This window comes from Vanacampus margaritifer, chromosome 4 (genome assembly GCF_051991255.1).
Source record: "Vanacampus margaritifer isolate UIUO_Vmar chromosome 4, RoL_Vmar_1.0, whole genome shotgun sequence".
Lineage (NCBI taxonomy): Eukaryota > Metazoa > Chordata > Actinopteri > Syngnathiformes > Syngnathidae > Vanacampus > Vanacampus margaritifer.
In genome coordinates this window covers 2,344,392-2,366,364 of record NC_135435.1, presented here as the reverse complement: position 1 = coordinate 2,366,364, position 21,973 = coordinate 2,344,392, and the positions used below count along the sequence as shown (strand labels likewise).

The window sequence follows — 21,973 nt, the reverse complement described above, 5'->3', positions numbered from 1 at the left end:
CGTTCGCCATTACAGCAACCCAAATAATCGCTACATAATATATTTATATAGAAACTCAACTTATAGGTCTACCATCTATATTTATGTTCATGTCATGATCACTGCATTTATGTTTATTCATACAGAAGACAATATATTTGGTTTTACTAATATTCAAAGATAATTTATTTGAAAGAAGTGTTTACCTTCAGTAGTTGCTCATTTAACACCTTTTCTAGCTGATCAATATGTTTATGTGACACAAATAAATTTGTGTCATCGGCAAAAATAAGTTAATTAATAAATATCTCGTGAGCAAAAAACTAAATCATTAATACTGTACAAATAACAAACAAAAAGGGGGCAAAATAGATCCCTGGGGAACTCCAAATGATATCTTTTCCATTAATATTTACATATTGCTGTCTGCCATAAACATAGTCCCTGAACCACCATAGTACTATACCCCTGACACTGTAATGGTCCAACTTCCTAAGTAAGATAGAATGATCGATTGTATCAAATTCCCTTGAGAGATTGATAAAAACACAAATGCCCATTTCTCCTCTCTCAAAAGCATCATTTATTTTCTCAAGTCTAAAATGGCTATACTCGTGCAGTTTTGTTTTCTGAAACCTTTCTGTGAAAACACCAGTATATTGTGTTTTTCTAAATATTCTAGTAAATATTCTAGTCTCCCAAGTAACCCACTCTTTCTAGAACTTTGGATAGGGTTGATAAAATTGATCTCGGTTTACTCTATATACTGGTATTACTTATAGACACATTAATTTGTTTTGGAACAATGCCAGTCAGTCTCCATAACACTTCACTCTGTCCTCTCTCACATTGATAATAAGGACATGCATAACTTTATTGACTTTTGTTCAGCATTTAACAAAGTTACCCCCTCCAAGATAATTACCAAACTCATGGATCTGGGTATTTGTGTTTTCATATTATTGAACTTTCTGACTTTCATGCCCCAATCTGTTCGGCTAGACCACCACTTCCTCTCCACTAAAACCACCAGGAGCAGCTTTTTCTCTACTACTGTTTCCCTGCTTAGCTCTACCTTCTCACACCCCACCCACTCTACAAAACATACACCTCAGGAAGGTACCTAGCAACCGCCAACCCCCCCCCCCCCCCCCGATTGAATCAATTACACTACCTTAATGCGCTGCCTCCTGGATTTATGTATACAGTATTTGCACAACTCCAAATGGGGCATTTTGATTCCGTAAAAATGTTGCAATAGTGGTCATTTGAAAATATAAACACTTGCACAGATTCATTTAAATGGGCGTGGGAGCAGTTTGAATGTGGAAAGGCAGATTGTTCCACAGTTTAAGGCCAACCGCAGACAGAGCCCTATGCCACCTAGTTTAAAGTCTCGTCTTAGCTGGAACTGGCTCTCAGACCTCATTCGCTTCATTGCTTTGAGAAACGGACCCCTGGCCAGGTTGGAAACCGGTGGACTGAGAGAGATAGCGACCAGAGGTGGAAGTAAGTCATTGTTTTGCAAGTCACAAGTAAGTCTCAAGTATTTCGGCTGACCATCAAAGTAGGCGTCAGGGAGTGAACCCTGAGTGGTGCAACAGATTGCCATGTTTGCAATGTGTGAGTTTATAGTCTCATAAACTATGCAGCTAGCAACGATAATTAGCCGATAAACAACTGACATTAGCTTACTTACCATTCTTTGTGCAACTTCAGATGTTGAACGAAGTTTGAAGTTGTTGCCTCTCCATCAGTGATCTAATCTTGGACATTTTAATATAATAATAATTTAAATAAAAAAGTTGATAATGCAAGCCAAAATGTCAAAGGTCAAGCTTGCATTTATGCCACCCTGCAGGCAGACTTCAAAGTAAAATCCGCCAAGGCTGTTGCATTGGTATCAATGTATTATTTGGTTAGCTTTATTTTGAAGTGTGTTTGCGCCTTTTCGGCTTCCCTGACAGGCTGACATGTCTGAATGATGGTGTTGCACAACACCAGCTCGCACACGCACACCATATTGCCCATGGTCAATTACTCATGGCCTTCAATTTGGGAAATTTGTGAGTTTCATGTTTTTTTTGTTTTTGTTTTTTTAATATAAAACCCTAAAATGTAATGGTATTTAGTTGGCTAGCAATATATCCCAGGTGAAATTAAAGGATATTAAAATCAAGCCAATTTTTAGTAAAGGGTTACTAAGATATTGTCATGCTGGAATCTTGGGACAAGGTATGTTAATAATATTGTAAAGGTGTACACGTCATGTACATTCATTTTTGCATATTTTCTTTTTCAGATCTCTTTGATAACCGCTCCCTGTGAATTTGACGCACTGCTACTCCATCTGCAGCCCAGTGGGAGGTCCAAAACGACCTTAGAAGGCCTCTGGTGTGAGTTTGGTTTGTGGGAAGCCGAGAAAGATGAAGACATGTTTTGTGTTCTATGCAGCTCTGCTGTTCCCCAGCATCCAAGCATGTGAGTTCACTGACCTATTTCAAAATAGAAAAAGTGAGTTAATGGCACCTAAAACACTACCGTAAGTGTCGAAATCAGGCCAAAGCAATATTTGAAAATGATGTTTTATGTTATGTTAAGAGGAAGAATGTTTTTCTGCTCCTCTTTGAGCTTAGCCTGACAAGCCACACTCACTTCGTTCATAGACGGCGATTCGGCGCCAGCCGAAAACAGGCCGGCCTATCAAATTTGTCTATTTGCGTGACGTTGTCTTTGTGAGCAATGTTTCTCTTTACTCCAAGTTTTTCCCGCAACGACATAAGTGATTCACTACTGTCTCTCTTTGGCTGGATGTTGGATTTTTACTCAGGAAAAAAAAAAAGACTTCAACGAGTCGCTTTTCTGACGTCACTCTGCTTTTCGCTCATTGGTTCATTTCACTGTCTGTTAGCTCAAGTTTTGCCCCACCGAGAGTGAGTCTGGATTTCCAGGCTACTTTGAGCTGCCACCTTATAGTGGTAGAGGGGTTTGTCGCCCCCAATGATCCTCAGATATAATTTGTTGGGGACTTCGCCCTGGTAGCTTCACCCAGGGCATATAGGTGAGAGGACCAGACAAAGACTATGTCAGTCCAAATAAAATATTTGGACCTAGGTGTCTTTCGACTGGACACTGGTCAACAGGGCCCCCCTCTGGATGCAGGCTTGAAGTGGGACTTGATGGAAAGCACCTGGTGGCCCAAACAGCCTTTTCAAGGGCACAACACCTGTTGGAGGGAGAAAAGGGGTTGGGTGCATTGTATTACGTTGGCGGTCTGATCTCCAGCCACAGAAGTTGGGTCTAGGGATGTGGAATGTCACCTCTCTGACAGGAAAGAACCTGACCTCAGGTATTCGAGCAAAGTCCAAAGACAATCCGATAAAATAAGTCCTAAACTAGAAACTAAAGAGGACTTCTCCAGGTTGACCTTGAGGCCGAGCCATGATACATAATGAAGAATAACTGATGTGTCTCGGCGCACCTGGACACGAGACGGCGCGCAGATCAGCCAATCGTCCAGATAACCTTCATGCCCCCTGACTGCAGGGGAGCAAGAGCCACCTTCACAAAATGGGTAAACACCCCCAGAAAGAGCGATAGGCCGGAAAGGAGGACCCGGAACTGCCAGTGCCCATGAAGGCAAAGCAGAGAAACCGCCTGTGGTGAGGAAGTAGGCGTTCTTCAGCTCGACAGAAGTGAACCATTCACCTCGGGCGACCGTCCGCTACATGTCGGCCGTCGTCAGCATGTGGGAGGATAGCTGAGCTGCTGACAGGAGAAGTAACCGACGGCCAGCCCCACGGTCTCAATCTCTGTGTGCAGACCGAGGCTGACTGGGAGGCACACGGGTAGAGGAACAAAAGTCCGTGACTGGTCTCCACAAGGGTCGCTGAGCACCATAGCCCACAGCGGGCTTAAACTATTGCACAGGCCGCAACCAAGGGTCGGCCAGGAGAGCAGCACTCGAAGACCCAGGAGGGGCAGAGAACCTGGAAAGGCTGACGAACTGCAGCCTTGTCTCCTAAGCACGGTGCACCCACTGCAGCAGAACCGAAAAATTCTCTCGGAACCAAAGGGAGGTTCCGTATCGACCTCCTGGAAGACTCTGACAAGGGAGACTCTGCCAGCGCGACCTAATGGTGCGCCTGGATCAAGAACGACAAACACCGGCCATGCTCTCTAGATAAGAGGGCAAAGTCTCTCAATGCCATGCTATAAAAGGCTCCTCCACATCTGCGTCCTATAAAGCCGCTGAGAGCACAAGCAGAAGAGCCAGAGAGTTACCTAGCGCCCCCATGTTATACGACCTAGTGAGCAGGTCATCCGTCACACGACATTGAGGGCGAGAGCACATCACAGCCTGTCTAAGGGTCAGACAAAGAGGGATGCCACAGCGGAGTCCACAGTAGGCATACGGGCCAAGCCAGCAGCCGCAGCACCCCGCATGGCGGCCAAGGCATGGCCGTCCGCCTGGAGCCGTGAAAAAGTACCTGTGTCACCCCAGCAGGACAAAAGGTGGGCCAGATACTTCTTCCTCGACAAAGCAGGAGCGGTAGCAAGATTGGCACAGCACTTTGAGTGTTCTCAGCCCACCACCCCAGCAGACGATAAGCGCCTCTGACCTAAAGTTCCAATCGACTGAGGCACGGCGCCGATAGCAGCAGAGTCAGCAGTCGGATGAGCGTCGGATGAAGGCAGGCTGCACTCCAATAGCTTTAGCGGCTCTCCTCGGTCACGAAAGAGAAGCCACAACTCGTACAGCGAGTGGAGCCCTCCATAAAAGAAAAAAACAAGCAGCAAAAGACGCCGGTGAAAGCAGCAGCGGCAGCCGGTGTGGAATCACAGCCGTCCGCCGGATCTAAAAGCAGCAACGGGCGTTATTGACAGTGGGTTTGTATGATGAATAATGCTAGCAGATACGATCACAGGCCTCCAGCGTCAGACAAGGCGAAACAGCGAGAGCAAAAGCAAGAGCAAGTCAAACGTGCGAAAAAGTTTGCGAAACTGTCTTCCGGGCACCATGGCCTTTTATACACATGACATGGGTCACCTAGGGGACACTGACTCCGTGTCTATTTGGTATGCATTGTCGTCTGCGCGTGTGTGAAGGCACTTTGCGTGCTGTTCAGCACCACCACCTGGCGGTCAATGAGGGACGAAATAGAACCTCCATTTGTGAGCTCTTGTAATCCTTTTTTTCTATTACAGTTGTCACTCAGTAACAACCAATATTAACTCATTTGTGTTTTGCATGAATGGATGACACGTTCCGTGGATTACTGGAAGTGTAACTGTTGTTTCCTCTCGCACACTCTTACAGTGTGTCCTGACAAAGAACCTGGGCTGAAGCCATGGATGCCAGGACATAGTATACATCATCGTGTTGTCATCAGTTATGGCAGGAAGGTCCTCCTCACAACTTCTGCTACTGTACACTCCATTGAGATTCTTAATGGGGGTAAGTCAAAAAGCAATGTTTGACCCATTTTTTTGCTCTGTGGAGCAGCACCTTGTTTGATCCAACAAAGCATCAAGGTCGTCTTTATATCAGCTTTTTTTTTCTTTTTCGTCTGGAACTCTCGAGTGATCCAGCGGCCACTCATCGTGATTCGTCAGACTCCCTGTCAGCTTTGTCTGAGAATGTAGCTGTAAAGTCTCCTCTGAAGTACAGTTTATTATTCGCCATAGTAATCTAGCTTGTGAAAGCTCCAAAGCCAAAGCTTCCGTTCTGAATTGCAGTTGCCCAGCCACGCAAACCCACGGGTCCCGGCAACTCGAAAGATGTACATTGAAATTAATATAACCATCAAAATGACGGCTCTGGGAGATAAAGTAAAAAGAAAAAAAAAGTTATCAGTACCACTGATTGTCACACCCACCTAAGTGGGGTGAAATCCGTTCCCTGCATTTGACCCATGCCATGAGGGAGCAGTGAGCAGCAGCAGGGGCTGCACTCGGGAGTCATTTGGTGATATAACCCCCTAATTCCAACCCTTAATGCTGAGTGTCAAGCAGGGAGGCCATTTTTATAGTCCTTGGTATGAACCGACCAGGAATTGACCCACAACCTCACAGTCTCAGGGCGGACACTCTACCACTGAGCTGGTGGATCTAGGTCCAAGTAAGTTTGCCTCGCTCTCCTGTGCTGCACTTGCATGTCTGCTGTTGTCACTCTGGTCCTAGTTTTTATTTATTTTATTTTTTTACTTTATACATGGCGAAGACATTGCAGGCTACGGGTGCCTCAATGGGCCAAGTTTCAAATGCTTGTGCATTGACTTACCACTCAGGGTCCTGACTGTTGTTTGTGCTTATGCACCAAACAGCAGCTCAGAGTACCCACCCTTTTTGGACTCCCTCGTTCTGCTGGGGGACTTTAACACTCACGTGGGCAATGACAGGGAGACCTGGAGGGGCGTGATTGGGAGATGAGATCCACCCAGCGTTCCTAAAGGCTCTGGATGTTATGGGGCTGTCATGGTTGACATGCCTCTACAACATCGCTTAGACATTGGGGACAGTGCCTCTGGATGGACAGGCTGATGGTGTATTCCAACTATAGAGGGATCACATTCCTTAGCCTCCCTGGTAAGGTCTTTTCAGGGTTGTGCTGGAGAGGAGGGTCTGTCAGGAAGTCGAATCTCGGATTCAGGAGGAGCAGTGTGGTTTTTGTCCCAGCCTTGGAACAGTGGACAAGGCTGCCTTTTGTCACCAATTATTTTCATGACTTTTATGGACAGAATTTCTAGGCGCAGCCGAAGCGTTGAGGGGGTCCGGTTTGGTGGCCTCAGCATTGCATCTCTGCTTTTTGAAGATGATGTGGTGCTGTTGGCTTCACCAAGCCGTGATCTCCAACTCTCACTGGAGCAGTTCACAGCCAAGTGTGAAGAGGTTGGGAGGAAGATTAGCACCTCCAAATCCGAGACCATGGTCCTCAGTCAAAAAAGGGTGATGTGCCCTCTCCGCCTCGGGGATGAGATCCTGCCCTAAGTGAAGGAGTTCAAGTATCTTGGGGTCTTGTTCACGAGTGAGGGCAGGATGGAGCGGGAGATCGATAGGCGGATCAGTGTAGCATCTGCAGTGATGCAGACTCTGTATCGGTCCGTTGTGATGAAGAAGGAGCTGAGCCAAAAGGTGAAGCTCTCAATTTACCGGTCAATCTATGTTTCTACCTTCACCTATTGTCACGAGCAGTGGGTCCTGAACGAAAGAACAAGATCCCGGATACAAGCGGCCAAAATGAGTTTCCTCCGCTTTCCCTTAGAGATAGGGTGACTCCTATTGAGGTGGATTACAACATATTGTGGTGCGCCACCTAATGTGCAGGAGTAGCATAACAATTAATAGGTGTCTGATTGAAAAAAATGGGAGGCTGCACTGGCAAGACGTGTGGCTCCACTGCGCTGGTGCCATGATATGTCAATCATTTTCCGTCTGCGGGGTCCAATCTCATTTGAGCAGGGGCACGTGCCACTTTGGCCTCCCCTCTGGCTCCGCCAGTGACTGCAATTGATGTCACATCAATTGAAACTATGTCTAAAAAGCACAATTACTCTTACTTCTTCACATTTATAAACGCTGCATTTTACTTAGGTCTCACAAACAATGACTTTGAGAGCATGCTATGCAATGCGCTGTTTCTACAACTAGGTGTCAGTAATGCCTAACACATGGAGTTCCATGCGAGCCTGACATTAACGTCAAGTTAAAAAGTAAGCATTCTGTCAATAATGACGGAAGGTCAGTCAGTCCGTCAATGATGGATGCCATGGCAGAGGGAAAGACTGACTGTTGTCGATTGCCACATAACAGACGCTCAAAAATTATTGACGCGCCCGTTTCTGGTAAATAGCATAAAAGAAAGTAAATCTCTGAGGGTAATGGAGTTTCAATAATGTCTTTCTTCTTCCTGTCTCCTTTACTTGTGTCTCTCATCTGTTCAGGGAAACTGGTGATTGCTGACACCAACCGGCCAATTCTTCTTCGGACCAAACACATTCTTATCGGAAATAAAGGGGAACTGCACATTGGAAGTCCAGACTGTCCTTACAAGGGCAACCTTACCATTTCTCTGTTTGGAAGGTAGGCTTGAGTCAAGAATTTAAAACGTGGTTGTATATTATACACACGCGCACGCACGCACGCACACACACACACACACACACACACATACATATATATATATAGGGGCAGCATGGTGGCTGACTGGTTAGCACGTCTGCCTCCCGGTGCACAGGACGTGAGATCGAGTCTGGGCTTCAGCCTTCCTGGGTGGAGTTTGCATGTTCTCTGCGTGCTTGCATGGGTTTTCTCTGGGTACTCCGGCTTCCCCCCACAGTCCAAAGACATGCATGGCAGGTTAATTGAACAAACCTAATTGTCCATAGGTGTGATTGTGAGTGTGGATGATTGTTCGTCTCTGTGTGCCCTGGATTAGCTGGCAACCAGTTCAGGGTGTACCCCGCCTGCTGCCCGAAGCCAGCTGGGATAGGCTCCAGCGCCCCCTGCGACCCTTGTGAGGACAAGCGGTTAAGAAAACAGATGGATGGATGGATATATATATATATATATATATATATATATATATATATATATATATATAGATATATATATGTGCAACGATACACAAAATTTGATACATTAGTGTCACAGTAATTTTTTCGATACCATTTTTTTTTATTGTGTAAATTTGAATTATTTAAAAAAAAATTGTTGTTTATTGAAATTACCCCAAAAAAATTCCGACTCAAAAGTAACAATTTTAAGTCTGGTATAGCAATACCTGCCTATTTTTTTGCTGTGCATACTTACAAGTTAGAACCATATTTACAGTATTTATCAAAATAAAAAAGCACCTTGTCAAAAATTCATTTGATAAATGTAGTGGATCCTTATCATTCGAGTTTACTTTTTTTTTTAAAGTATCTCCCTTAATACTGTGTTTTGTAACTATGGTGTATAATTCTAACTGTAGTAACTGCTTGAACATAAAGTCTGATTTATTTTTAAAAACAATGTCATCATCCATCCATTTTCTTAACCGCTTGTCCTCACAAGGGTCACGGGGGCGCTGGAGCCTATCCCAGCTGGCTTCAGGCAGTAGTAGGCAGGGTACACCCTGAACTGGTTGCCAGCCAATCACAGGGCACAAAGAGAGAAACAACCATCCACACCTATGGACAATTTGGAGTGTTCAATTAGCCTGCCATGCATGTCTTTGGAATGTGGGAGGAAACCGGAGCACCCGGAGAAAACCCACGCAAGCACGGGGAGAACATGCAAACTCCACCCAGGAAGGCCGAAGCCCGGACTCGATCTCACGTCCTCTGCACTGGGAGGCAGACGTGCTAACCAGTTATCCACCGTGCCACCCACAATGTCATTAGACAGACAAAAACATAAAATTATTTGCAAATTCTGACATTTTCAAATCATAAAATAAAAAATACAACTTTTTGAGCTCAAACAACAGTGCAAGCAGACACGTCATCTTTCAGTTGAGTCTTTTGGGTTCTCATCATGCCTGCCAGTCCTCAACCAGGGCCGCATTTTCTGTATACAAGCAATGTGTCCGCGGAAATGCTCCCACGTAGTCAGTCAAGCAGAGTGCTTACCGAAGTTGCACAACACCTTTTACAGATTTTGTAACTCGTGCACGCGCTGTAAAAATTGTTATATGCAGTTGTTCATTCAAAGTAACAAAAGTAATAATTTCCATTCAAAACGGGATAAAGTTATTGATTTGAAAACCTTTTAGTTTGCATTGACAGACATCAAGTTAGATTTTTACTGGACTAAATATACGTCCAAAGGACCCAAAATAAAGTTTTTGATTTTCTTCCAGTTAAACTCTTTTACTGCCACGTGTTATCCAAAAAACAACCCCGACAGTGCCAGACGCTTTCGAGCATTTTAACTCATCTTTCAAGGCAAACAGAATATTGTGTGCTTTGACGACATAAACTGGAATTGGTACCACATAAAAGATTGCGTTCCATTCTTTCATTAGGAAAAAAAAGTATTTTTCTACCTTATTCCGTTCTTTAGCCATCACCATTTGAAAATAGGTCATTTGAGTGACATTGAGCGAAAATTGAAAACATAGGAGAAAACAAGCTTTTTGTGAAAAGATACATTTTCTGCACAACAGTGACTTTGACACTAATATAGTTTGTTTAGTGACGCTATGTGAATTAAATTTAATGTGACAAAGGCTTTGATCAGTCACGTCATCCTTGAAAACGTTCAATTTCATCAGATTTGTCATGTTTCAGTGTAATTCCCTGATACCGGGAGCCCATTGAAAAGAGATACAATGCTGCCATCTGTTGGCCATAGTTAGTAGTTTTTTTGTGATTTTTACACCCATTCACAAAAAGAACGCTGCGCAACCAGTTCCATTGCCCATTGAGAAAGAAAAAAACAGAGTAAACGCCAATGAACGTTTTTGCGGCATTCATTTGGATTTTAGTTACGTTTTTGGCACTAAAAGAGTTAAAAAAAAATTCTTCATGCTGTCCAGGTAATATATTTAGTTTGAGTCAAATGGACTTGCGCATGCGCATTGAAAACGACAACACGTTAGTACCACAATGGCAGTCATTGAACAAAGAGAAAACTCGAGCCTTCTGCAACAACCTAAAGATACTGGGATCAGATGATGACATGATTTGTCTTCTGTAGCAATGGGAGTGGTAATGATGCTCTTTGGACTCTTATGCTCTTAATGTGGAAAATCCAAAGGGGTTCAGGTTTACCTTTGATGCTTTTCAGAAGATCCTAATGGATCTTAAATTCTTGTGTGTATTTAATTTAAATTCAGGTAGCCTTTACAAGTGGGAAGAACTTTAGTAGCACTTTTTTCCCCTCCTACTTTGTGCACTTTGTTGCACCTAGCCATGTGTGCTGTAGCCATTGAAAAGATAAAGCTTCTTTTTCCTCTTCTCTCTCCAACCTCACCACATCTCTACTTCGTTGCACATGGCTCATGTTTTTTTCTTCTTCTTTTTTTTTCTTCTGAGAGCTCAGTATTGAGTCAGTCGAATTCAGTTCATTCGACAATCTTACCGATTCGACATGTCATCATCATTGCTCTCTCTTTTTTCCTTTTTTTTCTATGTGCGTGTGTGTGTCTGCATATGTGCATTCGTGTGTGCTCATTAATTCACCTAAAACCCTTTTAAAAATCCCATACTGTTCACCTAAACCGAATACTTCAGAATCCCGCTAGAGTCGTGAAGTTGTCAGGAGACCCGAGGAAGGATCAAAGAAAAGAAAGAAAAGTGAAATCCACCGGGTTACCAACCAGAATCTTTCCTCAACCCCGGAAACATCTAAATTCCAACCAATTAGGGAGACATCAAGAGACCAAAGGAAAGACTGAGGAAAGGAAGGATGAAGCAGAGTGAGATCCACAGACAACTGCCTCCACCGATTCAACGACCAGAGGAAGAAGCAGATTGTGTTTGAATTTTGGTAGATGCTGGTGTGGTGGATCTGGCATGCATGAAAACCTCCACCAAAGAGGGGAGCCGTTGACCCCGGCCAGAACAGAGGAAGCACAACCCCCCAGGGCCCCCCAGGCTGCGGCAGTGCCAAGGCACAACCCCCGGGCCCTGCAGGGGCCACCGGCCGGAGAGCAAACCCAGGAGCTTAGAGCGCCCCCCACCCTAACACGGCCCGCGACCCAAGCCCAACGCAGCAGAACGGGGCACGGCAGGCCCACCAGGCACCCCACCGGCCCACAGACTCTGATCCCCCCACGACCCCCCTCCTGTCCCCCACCCACCACAACCCAGGTTTTATTTTGAAATATACTTAATCTACCTTGATGCCGACACCTGACTTCCTGACTTCGTCCGGCTTGTGTAATTTCTTCCACAGCTCCGCATCCGCATACGCACCACACCGCAGCTGGTGGGAATTGACACACAGACTCAAATAATTTTATTTATTTTCCTTGCGTTACGCATTCGTTACGCAGTCAGCGTGAACCACTGATCTTATATAACCTGGATAGCCGATAGGCCAAGACTTTTGAAGCCGCGAGGCCGTCATATTACTAATCCCAAGAAAAGTTTCTCGGCATGCAATCCTATACATTTACAGTATTGAACATTTGAAACAGCATGATTTATGATGTTTTAAATTTGTTTAACATAAACAAGAGGACTTCAGACATTTTACAACTTGCCTTAAATACATGTATAAACGATATGCTTAATAATGTTAACGTACAGGGTGTCCATAAAGTCTCTTTACTATTTAAAAAAAATATTAAAAATACAATTGATTAGATATTTTATTCAGATTTGTTCTATTGTATTCAGTGTTTAAAAAAACACACAGTGTTTATCATTACTGACCTTAAGCAAAGGATTACTGATGCCATTGCCACACTTGATGAGGCTATGCTACAGCGAACATGGCAAGAAATCGAGTACCGTCTTGATGTGCTTTGTGCAACTAATGGTAGAAGTGTATTAAAAGAGGTAAAACAATTTTTAATAAAAGCTGAATACAATAGAACAAATCTAAATAAAATATCTAATCAATTGCATTTTTAATAAATTTTTGAAATGGTAAAGAGACTTTATGGACACCCTGTATATTTTTTTTATTAAAGAATTATACTTGTAATTCAACAAAAGATGCCTCTGGCAAATCTAATATTGGGGTCTAAGGAACTAAATAAAAACTAATAAAATAAATGGTGGTGTTCAAAGCAGCACATACCGTCCACTTGTTATTGTCAAAAACAATTTTTAACAAAATTGAAGTTTAGTGTCACGTTTCGGTTTTGTATGGTTAGGGTTTTGTTTATTTTGGTGTTTGTCGTGCCTTTCTGTGATTGGTGTTTGTCTTGTGTTTCTGAGTGTTTCCCCTGTCTCGTTATGTCTGATTACGTCCACCTGTGTGCCTGTTCCCTTCCCAGTGTGTTTGACCAATCGGTGCCCTCTTCTTATTGTGTTCACCAGGTGTTTCTCATTAGTGTTGGTGTATTTAGTCTGTTGTGTTTGTCCAGTTGGTGTGGGATCATTGTCAACGTCAGGTGTTGAAGGCCTGTGTGGGAGACAAAGGCCTGTGTGGGAGACAAAGGCCTGTGTGGGAGACAAAGGCCTGTGTGGGAGACAAAGGCCTGTGTGGGAGACAAAGGCCTGTGTGGGAGACAAAGGCCTGTGTGGGAGACACAGGCCTGTGTGGGAGACAAAGGCCTGTGTGGGAGTCTAGGTTTTCTGTCGCGTCAAGCTAAGCCTTGTCACAGTCTAGTTGTCTTTGTTTCAGTCGAGTTGTCTACGTCTCAGTCTAGTCGTCTATGTCTCAGTCTAGTCTAGTCCTCGTCGCAGTTAAGCTCTTCACGTCCCGGCTAAGCTCTCCACGTCCCGGCTAAGTTCTCCAAGTCCCGGCTAAGTTCTCCACGTCCCGGCTAAGTTCTCCACGTCCCGGCTAAGTGCTGTCAAGTCAGCCCCGGTCAAGCCGGTCCCGTCACGGCGACCAGCCTCCTCTCCTCTCGCCCCGTCCCGTTACGGCGACCCGTCCCCTCTCATCTCGCCCAGTCCCGTCATGGCGACCCGTCCCCACTTGTTCCAATAAAGTTTCCCCTTTTGTTCACAATTCCTGTCTCCTCACCTTTAGGTCCACCCTCTCCTACGCGCACCTTTACATGACAGAATGATCCCACCAACCAAGGACCCAGCTGGAGGCATATGGACTGTCCACGGCAGCACCAGTCTCAAGCCCTTTTCGCCTGTGCCGCTGCTGCCCCAGGCCTCCTCGCCCGTGCCGCCGTCTCAAAGCCAGGATTCAAGCCCAGGCGGGGCGAGCACTGCGGCCGTCCTCAGACCCAGCGCCAGGCGGCGCAAGCGCCACACTCAAAGGCGGATCCAGCCCTTGGCGCCACATTCTTTGTGGCCACTCCCTGATCCGGCACTGTTGCCGCTTTTGTCAGGCCATCTTCGGCCTGTTAATGACTTCCGACACTGGCTCTGTCTAGGGGCAGTGTTCACGCCTTCGTACCTGTCCCTGCCCTCCCCGTTTTGGCTAGTTTTTGTTTAGGGACATCTGGGAGCCGTTCCTTGGTGGTGGGGTACTGTCACGTTTCGGTTTTGTATGGGTTAGGGTTTTGTTTATTTTAGTGTGTTTGTTGTGTTTCCCCTGTCTCGTCTGATTACGTGTGCCTGGTCCCTTCCCAGTGTGTTTGACCAATTGGTGCCCTCTTCCTATTGTGTTCCCCAGGACATTACAACATCATTAGTGTTGGTGTATTTAGTCTGTTGTGTTTGTCCAGTCGGTGCGCGATCATTGTCTACGTCAGGTGTCAAAGTCCTGTGTGGGAGTCTATGTTTCCCGTCGCGCCAAGCTAAGCCTCGTCACAGTTAAGTCATCTTTGTTTCAGTCTAGTTGTCTAAGTCTCAGTCTAGTCGTCCTCGCTCCAGCCAAGCTTCCCAAGTTTTGCCAAGTCAGCCCCGGTCAAGCCAGTCCCGTCATGGCAACTAGTCTGTCCCCCGCTCAGTCCCGTCACGGCAGTCAGTCTACCCCCCCCCCCCCACACCGATCAGTCCCGCAGTTTTGGCCCGCTGGATCGTTTGTCCGACACTATTATGAGCCTCGCCGCCTTATAGGTGCAGTCGGAGGGCTACCTGGAGTTGATGCGCACTCCAACTGTCAGCAAGATGGGTTGCTGCCCGATGGTGAGGTTGGAGCGCATGCTGCTTCCGAGCAAGAGACCTGTGTAACGGGCAACTGCGCTGTGGGCAGCTACAAGATTCAATAATGTAGATTGTGTCATACAACACTCGCAGATTGTGAGTAGGACATACTGCTACAGACAGGAAAGGTCGTCTGGTGGTGGGTCTGTGATATCCTGCCAAACAAGACCTGGACAAATTGAACACTCTCCACAAGGAATTTCATGGGGTGGTTGAGTCCACTATTGATCTTAGCATGTGTATGGTTCATGGGAGAATAGCTGGGGGTGTTGCCATTTTGTGGAATATTAAATATGATCCACTGGTGAAGGTGGTACGTCTAAATGTTGACTAGGCCATTGGGCTAGAGTTCAATCATAATGAAAATAAATTTACTATTATAACTATCTATATGCCGTGGGAATTTTTGAGTCAATTAGCTTTTATTCAAGCTTTTGAAGAGGGCAATAGCTCCTCCTGTGTTTATAAAATGGGTGATTTTAATGCTGACATGTCAGATAGCCAATCCTTATTTGCACATCTACAGCAATTTTGTAATGACTCTAAACTATATCAAGTGCAGCCAGACAATAGTTTTACTTACATTAGAGAACCTTTGCAAACAACATCTTGGTTAGACCATATTTTGACCACAGCTGATGCTCATGAATCACTGCAAAGTATAGAGATATGCCACTTCTTTTCATGTACCTTTTGCTGTTATGATAAATATTGATTATGTTCCCCAGTTGGCCAACAATAGTAAGGCTGTCTCCCTAATGAAATTAGATTGGTCAAAAATGAGCAGAGGGGATCTGGCTGAGCACTCTCTGTTGACTGACAGCTTTTTAAATGATATTGTGTTGCCTAAGTAAGGAAAAGTATGGACATTTATCAGCCAATTGCTCTAGCCAGTATCTTCTCTAGGGTACTGGAGCGAATTCTGCTAGCAAAGCTGGAAATGTTTCTCCTATCCACTGACAACCAGTTTGGTTATAAGCGAAAACATGGAACTGACCACTGGCTATGCACTTAAAGAGATTGTATCTAGGTATTTCATCCTCAATACATCTGTATTTTTTTATTTTTTATTGATGCAACTAAAGCTTTTGATAGAGTTAACAATGACACCAAGCATTCATTTTAGTTTTTTGTTTTTTTGGGGGGGACACTTCTTCAACCTAAATCGAATGTTCTCCAGGCTGAACAGTGGCGTTGTGACTACTGCAAAAGTGTTCAGAAATATTTTCTGTCACTTAAAAGCGGCAGTTCATCATGAAATCTAAAAGACAAACGGAAAACAAAGGTGCAGTTCTGTGTGCATTTATTCAACTCAAAAGTTAATTAGTAACAAAGCCGAACACCATTTCTGTAGACAACTATGTCCGAAGGAATGATTCTGTCACTCAGCCCCTTTTATCTGCGAGCGGCGAGCAAATGCCTTCCTTCGCTGGTTGCATTTAAGGCTGTACGATACGGACAAAATTTCAAATCTTGTGGTTTTTGTCAGACATCTCTATTCTTTGGTCTTTGACTAAGCATGAGACTGCATCGCTTCAGTGTTTTATGGCGTCTGCATCTTGCAATTTGTTATTTTATTGATACTTTACTACTCATGATATTAATTTTATTTTGTGTTATCTCATTTAACTTGCCTCTTCTGCAAAACTGATACAAGAACGATATTACATGGGTTCAGTGAAAACTAAGCACAATTTAAAAGGATGATGGGTAAAAGGCATTGTTTTAGGCATTATTAGAATTTGGTGACAGTCTTCAACATTAACAAGCTTGGCAATAAAAAACAGAACTGAACTCACATTTTACTGCAGTGTGATAATTAATTTTATCCTGCAACATAAGTTGTTGTCGTTGTGTTTGTGTGCCTGCATGTATTGTGTGCCTGCATGTAACTGTCTCATTTAACCGCATCACTGTGCGTTGCGTGTGTGTGTGTATCTGTGTGTGGATTGACATATTAAAATAAAAGTTTGCCTCTCGTGAACGTTGTAAAGTGAGGACTCACACGAATTCCAGCGATGTCAACTGTGTCAGCCTGGATCAAGGTTTGACGTTTGGAGGCTCCCATTACAACACGTTGCTTTGCATCACTTTTTTTAATCCATCAAAAGGCAGCAGAAGACGCAGGTTGCTACATAAATATGACGTGGGTGGTCATTCGGCCGGTGGACGAGCGCGCGCTGGCCGTATACATCAGCTTCCCTCCCCCTTGCCTGCCTTGAGTCTCAGTCGCAAATTGACCCATCGCCCACTACCCCCTCCCCCTTGCCTTCCGATTTGAGTCTCATCAGTAAGTTGACGTGACGATGAGGGCGCCCCGGCACTCACTCCACTAACTCGATGTGGAAATGTGCGGTAGTCTAGCGAGTAAACTAGCTAGTCTTGTTTAGATTTTTTGGGCCGCCTGTACGCCACTGCGTTCTAGAATATATTGCGCCCTGGGCGGTCACCCAGGTCACCAAGAGCAAAAAACGCTACTGGACCTGTGTCTGCAATACAGAATGACTTGACTTGTATGTACTATTCTTTGCAGCTTTTGTTGTTTTTAATGACTTTCACATTTCTGTTCTCAGGTCAGATGACACTGATCAGGAGCACAGCTATTTTGGGCGCAAATACATTGGTGTCGGCACTGGAGGGACGTTGGAAATCCATGGGGCAAAAAAGCTCTCGTGGACTTTCTTGAATAAAACCCTCTACCCTGGAGAAAGCCACCAAAATCACTACCTGATGGAGAGGAGCTGGGGGAACAGAGGCATTATTGTCCATGTAATTGACCCCAAGACTGGAGAGGTATTGAGTAATGACAGGTGAGTGGACACTCATATTGTTGGCTATTTCTCTGTCTGTCTGTCTATTAGAGACAAATATGAAAACATCGTCTTTTTCATGTTGTTTTGATACATGCAAAGCCATGTTTGTTCTGTAGATTGCAATAAAATTAGGGAATAAAAGTGTTCATCTTCTTCGCTGATTCTTCTTCTACGCTTTCCGTTAACTCCCTGTGGCTGCGCTACAGCGCCGCTCCAGACTATGCTCATGTGGGAAATGACAGTGAGACCTGGAAGGACGTGATTGCGAAGAACGCTGCCCGTACAGAACACAGATCACAGAGTGGTGTTCTTTTATTGGACTTACTGTATGTGCTCGTCATGGCCTGTCCATAACAAACACCATGTTCAAACATAAAGGTGTCCACGTGCACTTGGCACAGGAACAACGCAGGCCGCAGTTGAATGATTGACTGATCTTTCATCAGATTTGGGAATGCATTTGTGCTGGACACTGAGGTGAAGAGAGGTGCTGCGCTGTTAACCGATCACCACCTTGTGGTGTGTTAACGCCAATGGTGGGGAAGATTCCACTCCGATTCTACATGTGTTTTGTGGACTTTGTTGAAGGCCTTCGACCATGTCCCTCAGGCAATTCTGTGCAGGGTGCTTTGTGAGTACAAGTACCAAACCTCGTGATACGGGCTGTTTGGTTTCTGTATGACCGAAACAGAGTTTGCTCTGCTTTCGTTTCCAGTGAGGGTTGGACTCTACTAAAGCTGCCCTTTTGTCAACAATTTTGTTGTTATGGGCATAATTTCTAGGCACAGCCAAGCCATTGAGGGTGTCCGGTTTGGTGGTCTCAGTATTGCATCTCTGTTTTTTGAAGATGATTTGGCACTGTTGGCTTCATCAAGCCGCAATCTCCAATTCTCACTGGCGCGGTTTGCAGCAGTGTGAAGATGTTTGGATGAAAATCAGCACCTCCAAATCTGAGACCATGATCATCAGTCGAAAAAATGTTGGAGCACCCTCTCAAGATTGGGGATGAGATCGACAGGTGCATCGTTGTGGCATCTGCAGTGATGCAGACGCTGAATCCATCTGTTGTAGTGAAGTAGTTCAGCTTTCAGGCAAAGCATTCAATTTAACAGTCGATCTACGTTCCTACCCTCACCTATGGTCACAAGCTGTGGGTCGTAAAAGAAAAAACAAGATCTCAGATACAAGTGACCCAAATTAATTTCCTCTGCATGGTGTCCGGTCCCTTATAGGGTGAGAAGCTCGGTCGTCTGGGAAGGACTCAAGGGTCGAGCCTGGCTGGCCTTACAGAGTCCCTGCTCGTGAATGCATGCATGTCAATCAGGGTACCAGAAACAGTATCATTAGTGATTCACAGAGTTTGGTTCTATTTCTGATATCAAATAGTACTTTGAGTGATAAAAGCATGCAGCAAGGCTCACTAGGAAAGTACTGCATGATGCAATTGCAGGCAGTTGCATCATCTTAGACAGGAAGGGCAACAAGCACAGTTTAGCTTGACAAACGCAAAACACTACGTGATCATCTTACTGATGCATGGTAGTTGGAGTATCCAATTGCTTTTCTGGGAGCTCCTATCGGACCCATGTTCCCTCTCATATAGAGGTATGAATTCCAGATAGCTGAAAAACCGGTCACAAAATGGTATGGAGGGACTGCAGGTAGACCTGAAACAAGTTTCACGATGTGGTTCTCAATAATCTATTTGGGCAATGGTGCCAAAGTCTGGTCCTCTAGAGCACATATCCAGCCTTTTTTTAATGCCTCCCTCATCCAACACATCTTAATAAAATAATCAGGATTGTTATCAGGCTTCTGCAGAGCTTACTGATGAGTCGATCATTTCATTTAGATGTGTTGGAGAAGGGAATTATGGAAAACAGGTTGGATATGGGTTTTGGAGAACCGGACTTTGACTGCAGGCAGCATTTGAATTTTGCCTGACAGATACCATGTTAATAGTTGTTGATGGTTCACAGGGCTTCTTCAAAGAAGAAGTCCTCTGTTAGGTGTAGGTTTAGGAGCCACAAATGAAAGTGGTTTTGATGGTTTGAAGAGCTATATTTGACAAAGTGTTTCACAAATGGGCTTAAACTAAAGTTTAGAATATGTCATTTAAAATGATACCAAACACAGCATTATCAACCACTGATAAGAATCCTTAAGTAAATCAGGATATGCACCAGTGGCAAAATGTGTTTTTTTCCACAGGCATGTCGTTTACTTCATGAGGTGATAAACACTAAAAAGCTACCAGTCTCAGAGCTTTATCATATCAAAACATAAACTTGGGATGCATAGTTATAAAAAAAAAATCACAACTAGAATTTGGCGACCAAATGGTACCGGTAAGTTGTATATTGGGCTTTGGCCCAAGGATTAGTAAGAATTGTCAGCATCTCAATTGCCCACTCACAAAACTAACCTTCCTGTCATTCCCACAGGTTTGACACATATCGCAGTAAGGATGAGAGTTATCGCCTAGCAAAGTATTTAGATCGTGTGGATGCAGAACTCATTGTAGCCATGGTGGTCAATGATGAGGGCTCCAACAATTTGGAGGACTCTGCCAAAAAGAACATCTTCAGTCTTGGCAGTCAGCATATCAACAGTTTGGGATTCAGGTAAGCGCACAAGAAAACAAATCCTTTCAGGACATTTTCAGCTGTTGCTTATACACTCATGGCCAAATCCACTAAAGGTTTGTTTTAGCGCAGTTTGCTGCGTGTCCTGTCTTATGCACATGTAGTGTACTTTATCTAGGATGTTAGTAATACACTTGAGTCTGTTCATGATTTTGAAATGTAGCCGCAAGGGGGCACAAGCCAGTGTCTTCCTGTCCCAAGCCCGGATAAATACAGAGGGTTGTGTCAGGAAGGGCATCCGACGTAAAACTTCGGCCAAATCAAACATGCGAATCAAATATATGACTTCCATACCAGATCGGTCGAGGCCCGGGCTAACAATGACCGCAATCGGTGCTGTTGACCTACAGGATGCTGGTGGAAACTGGACTGCTGTTGGTCGAAGGAGAGGAGGAAGGTGTGTTCGTAGGAAGAAAGAGAAGAGGAACACCAAGAGTCTAGGACTGAGAGTAGGGACTTTGAATGTTGGAACTATAACAGGAAAATGTAGAGAGCTGGTTGACAGGATGCAGAGGGAAGTGGACATACTGTGTGTTCAGGAGACCAAGTGGAAAGGGAGAAAAGCTAGAAGTTTAGGAGGAGGGTTCAAGCTGTTCTATCACGGTGTAGATAGGAAAAGAAATGGAGTAGGGGTTGAAGGCGGAGTTTGTGGTTTGTTGGTGTGATGATCAATGTTGTTAGTGGGTATGAGCCACATGTAGGATGTGAGCTGGAGGAGAAGGATAACTTTTGGATGGACCTTGATGAAATGATGCAAAGCATCCCTAGAAGTGAGATAGTTGTAATTGGTGCAGACTTCAATTGACACGGTGGTGCAGGAAACAGGTGATGAGGAGGTGATGGGCAAGTTTGGTATCTAGGAGAGGAACGCAGAAGGACAGATGGTGGTTGACTTGAAATAGCTGTCGTAAATACTTTCTTCCAGAAGAGGCAGGAAAATAGGGTGACTTACAGGAGTGGAGGTAGGAGTACACAGGTAGACTACATCTTTTGTAGACGGTGCATCCTGAAGGAGATCAGCAACTGCAAAGCAGTGGTAGGTGAGAGTGTAGCCAGACAGCATATGATGGTAGTGTGTAGGATGACTTTGGTGGTGAGGAAGACAAAGATTGAAAAAGGAAGAGTGCTGTATAATTTTCAGGAAGGAGTTGAGACAGGCTCTGGGTGGTCAGGAGGTGCTTCCAGATGACTGGACAACTACAACAAATGTGATCAGGGAAACGGGTAGGATAGTCCTTGGTGTGTCATCTGGAAGGAAAAAAGATAAGGAGACTTGGTGGTGGAATGAGGAGGTGCGGAAGTGGATCCAGAGAAAGAGGTTAGCTAAGAAGAAGTGGAACACAGAGGACTGAAGAACGTAGACAGGAGTACAAGGAAATGCAGCGCAAGGTGAAAGTAGAAGTGGCAAAGGCCAAATAAGGGGCTTACGGTGACTTGTATGCTAGGTTGGACAGTATAAGGAGGGAGAGACTGATCTATACAGGTTGGCAAGGCAAAGAGACAGAGATGGGAAGGACGTGCAACAGGTTAGGGTAACAACGGATAGGAATGGAAGTGTGTTGACAGATGCCAGTAGTGTCTTCTAAGAGTAGAAGAAGTGACTGTGTGGACCAGGAAGAAGCAAAGATGAGTAAGGAGGAAGTGAGAAGGGCATTGAAGAGGATGGAGAGTGAAAAGGCACTCGGTTCTGATGATATACCAGTGGAGGTATGGAAGTGCCTAGGAGAGGTAGCAGTAGAATTTCTGACTGGGTTGTTCAACAGGATCTTAGATAGTGAGAAGATGCCTGAGGAATGGAGGAGAAGTGTGCTGGTGCCCATTTTTAAGA

General features: G+C 44.7%; 1 protein-coding gene across 5 annotated transcripts in view; it reads left to right on the top strand.

The window, feature by feature from the left end:
* Positions 1–21,973, top strand: part of cemip (cell migration inducing hyaluronidase 1) — a 203,186-nt gene that overhangs the window by 43,187 nt on the left and 138,026 nt on the right. For 4 of the 5 annotated variants that reach the window (XM_077563842.1, XM_077563838.1, XM_077563840.1 and 1 more), the window contains 5 exons: positions 2,282–2,460; positions 5,300–5,437; positions 7,923–8,061; positions 17,261–17,497; positions 19,945–20,124. In XM_077563842.1, the coding sequence (XP_077419968.1) occupies positions 2,406–2,460; positions 5,300–5,437; positions 7,923–8,061; positions 17,261–17,497; positions 19,945–20,124 (749 nt within the window). In that variant the 5' untranslated portion in view covers positions 2,282–2,405. The remainder of the gene's footprint in view (positions 1–2,281; positions 2,461–5,299; positions 5,438–7,922; positions 8,062–17,260; positions 17,498–19,944; positions 20,125–21,973) is intronic. The other variant, XM_077563841.1, reaches the window with a different exon arrangement.